Genomic DNA, 3,406 nt, shown 5'->3' on the forward strand with positions numbered 1-3,406 from the left:
CCACTGTCAGAAGTGTTGTGAACAGAGAAACAGTTTTTCCCTTTAGTGCGGAAGCTCCTGCTCCCACTTATTTACCCAGCTTACCTCTACTCACGGCTCCCGTCTTAGCTGAGACGTCTCTCCTTCCAGGAAGTACTTAGTGAACCTCTAAAATTGACGTGGGTGTCTTTATATGTAGTAGGACCCAGTAGCTACATTTATTCTATAATTTACTACCTGGGACTGTATTATAATTGCCTTTGTGCTTGCCAACCACCCCATCTAGACCCAAACATTCCTGAAAACAGAGAACCACTGCCCACCACAATACAACATGTATTAGCACCCTATTAAGTCATGTAATGAAGCAATAAATGAATAAAGGACAGGCAAACTGACACGAGGAGGGCTAACTGCAATTCACCAGGACTGCTGAAAACAAAGCTGCAGAAGTGAGCACCTCCTTTCTAGAATAATAAAGATGAGGTTCACCTGGAGTGTGCTGTAAAATGTAGCTAATTCCCTATCCTTGAGACCAGAGGCCTGGTAAGTTTCCAGATGAGTTTCTATTTCTTACCACTCTTGGGGGAAAGGCAAGGTTCCCAGGGTTTCAGCTGTTTCTTTAAAGGCTGGCGTTGAATATGTGTAAACTCCTGGGCTGCTCCAAGACAGGTCAAATCCTTCCAAGGCATTGGTGGTCCCTGTGGACTAGCTGGGACCTGAAATCAGTAAAATATGGTTAGCTCTGTGAGAAAATCCCTAGGGAAAATGCTTAGTAAAAATCTCTCAGGGGTTAACAAAGACATCTCCTGGGATGAGGGATAGGGACAAAAGAACTATGAAAGACAGAGATGGGTATGGCCCTAGTAAGTCACTTCAGGGTTATGGTTCAGTGGAGATAAATTCTCACCCCATTCTTATGATGATGCCACATGCTCGAGTCTGTACATTCTTTTTCCCATAACATATCACATCTCCCTGTTCCCACCTGCTGCCCGGGATCATCAAATTCCCTCTCCAGATCCTCCAACAGAGTCACAGCTTCCTCGCCATTCTTTGGACTATGCTGCTGAACCCAGATCTGCAGCTCCTCTGGCAGGATACTCAGGAACTGCTCCAGCACCAGCAGCTCCAGGATCTGCTCCTTCGTGTGCAACTCAGGCCTGAGCCACTGATAGCAAAGCTCCTGCAGTCGGCCCAGCGCTTCCCGGGGCCCCGGTGTCTCCTGGTAGCAGAACTTTCTGAACTGCTGGCGAAACAATTCTTGGCAGGATCGGGCACTCCCACTCTGCTTAAGTTTCTGACCCCAAGAACGGCTTTCTTCTACTTTCACCAGTATCAGCTCTTGTTCCTGAGAATTCTGAGGTACTGGGGTTGAAACTGCTCTGGATTCCACAGCCATTCTGGGCTGAAACAGCTCAGCGTGAAGCTCACTAAAACTGGGTCCTGTACTTCAGAGTTTCTTTGGGTAATCTCTTCTTTCCTGAAGGATATAAAAGCACTGTTAACTTACAGCGATGAAAAAAAACCTCTAAGAACTTGTAATAATAAAGATCAGTCACTGGAATAACATATGGAGTGGGGTCAGGGTGGAGACCGTAACTAATAAACAAGCGACAAAACTAAAAATCACTCACCTCATTCAATGTCTCTCATTCTGTAGAATTCCTACCACATTTATACTATGAGGAATTATTAGTAATTAGTAATAAATTAGTAATAAAACATTTCAAAAAATTCATATTGAACATGAGTTGAGTTTAATGAAAACATCGTTGGACATTTGCCATTTGATCAAATTTAGTATCTGATGCACTTCCTCAACAAACACTGAGGCACTTATTATGGGCTCTGTCCTGAGCCAGGTTTTGGGATACAAAGGTTTTTACTCCTGAATAAGAGTCTACCCAGGAATTAACCAAGAAGTATTTCTTAAATGCTTACCACGTGCTCAAAAACACGTCAGATACTATGAGACACAAAAGCAAAACCGTTAATCTAAACTCTCAAAATGTTTAGAACTCATAGGGGAGTAAACATTTAAAAAAGTGAAATATGGCAACTAATAATTTGTGTTTTAAATTTCATAATGTACATCGATCATGATCTGATTTTTGGATGGGAGAATTTCGATGGTACAGTATGCCCTTGAATAGTTCAGACAGATCAGTACAATTTAACCCTTACCTAACCTACAGTTAACTTTAGAGAACAGACTACTTAGCCTACAAATCTGTAGTTTATTTACCAGCCCCGTCGCACTAGCCTTTCTATTCTTATACCTCGCTTAAATCGCAGTATCTTAAAAGTCACAGTGGAGGAGGAATAATTGCCCTTTCTGCCGGAGAGCAGAGGCTAGATTGCTGGCCTCCCCTGCGTCCCCAGGACACTCGGAGATGCCGCCACAAGGTGCCGAGACCCAGGGATGGACAGGCGAAGCAGCGGGAATCCTCCACCCCGCGCCTGCCGCCCGGGCCAAGCGCCCTCCCCACCCTCCCTCCGCCTAGAGTCCCACGTCCCTCACCGCGAAGCCCAGGAGCGGCCAGGGCGCGAGCCGCGGACCTGCAGCAGAGAGCCACAAAGACCGGAAGTACCCGCCCGCGGCCTTCCGCTCGCGCGTCCTCCAGAGCCTCCGTCCGCCCCGCCCCGTGCTCACAAACAGCCAATCAACGCGTGGATCTGGTCCTCCCACCGCCTTCCCGTGGTGGCCTCGGGATCCGAGGAATGTCGACGCCTGGTCAAGGATGCTCAAGCGGCAGGGGTCCCGGTGGGAAGTCGCCACTGCCCGAGGCACCGCTCACCGACTCGGTCACCTCCGTACTTGATGTCTTGTCACTCCCGAGTCATCTCACCTCCAGTTTTTCAGAAAATAGTTAGAATTTTCCTGTAATTCCTGTGCATTTCCAGTACTGCCAACAGAAGTGAACGTGTGAATGAACTGAGCTGAACAAAAAGTAACAACCATTTTTGTGCTCTTCCCTGTGCGTATCGTGTGAGCCTTACAACTGCTTTTTGCGGTAGCTGTTTATGCCCACACTCTGCCCTGAGTCAGGGAACTGATGGCCAGAGACGCCGAAGTCGCCGTATTTCCAGGACAGGGGTCCCCGACTTGGCGCCTCTAATAAGGAATTTTTTCCATTTTTCACTGGTTTTAAGTCTTAGTGTTTAAGTTTTTCTTTGGCCATGCAGTAGATTAAAAAACGATGCCTCCTTGTTGATGTTTGGTAGAAACCAGCACAACACTGTAAAGCAGTTATCCTTCAATTAAAAATAAATTTTTAAAAAGATACCTAATGTTGATTTCATTTGCATTTCTTTTAAATTAGTGAGCTTGAGTTAATGTATTTTCCTCATGTGTACTGACCATTTATGTTTCTTCGAATAAATGGCTTTTCCCATTTTTAAAACTGAGGTGTTGCTATTTTTC

General features: G+C 45.8%; 1 protein-coding gene across 2 annotated transcripts in view; it reads right to left on the reverse strand.

Moving 5' to 3' along the window:
• Nucleotides 1-2,576, reverse strand: part of ZNF397 (zinc finger protein 397) — a 6,285-nt gene extending 3,709 nt beyond the window's left edge. The window contains exons 1-3 of one of the 2 annotated variants that reach the window (XM_010849757.1): nucleotides 2,504-2,576; nucleotides 890-1,462; nucleotides 557-698 (exon numbers count right to left, since the gene is read on the reverse strand). In XM_010849757.1, coding sequence (XP_010848059.1) covers nucleotides 557-698; nucleotides 890-1,381 — 634 coding nt within the window. In that variant the 5' untranslated portion in view covers nucleotides 1,382-1,462; nucleotides 2,504-2,576. The remainder of the gene's footprint in view (nucleotides 1-556; nucleotides 699-889; nucleotides 1,463-2,503) is intronic. The other variant, XM_010849758.1, reaches the window with a different exon arrangement.
• Nucleotides 2,577-3,406: the final 830 nt, after the last annotated feature.

The sequence above is a fragment of the Bison bison genome, unplaced genomic scaffold, assembly GCF_000754665.1.
Source record: "Bison bison bison isolate TAMUID 2011002044 unplaced genomic scaffold, Bison_UMD1.0 scf7180017864286, whole genome shotgun sequence".
NCBI lineage: Eukaryota > Metazoa > Chordata > Mammalia > Artiodactyla > Bovidae > Bison > Bison bison.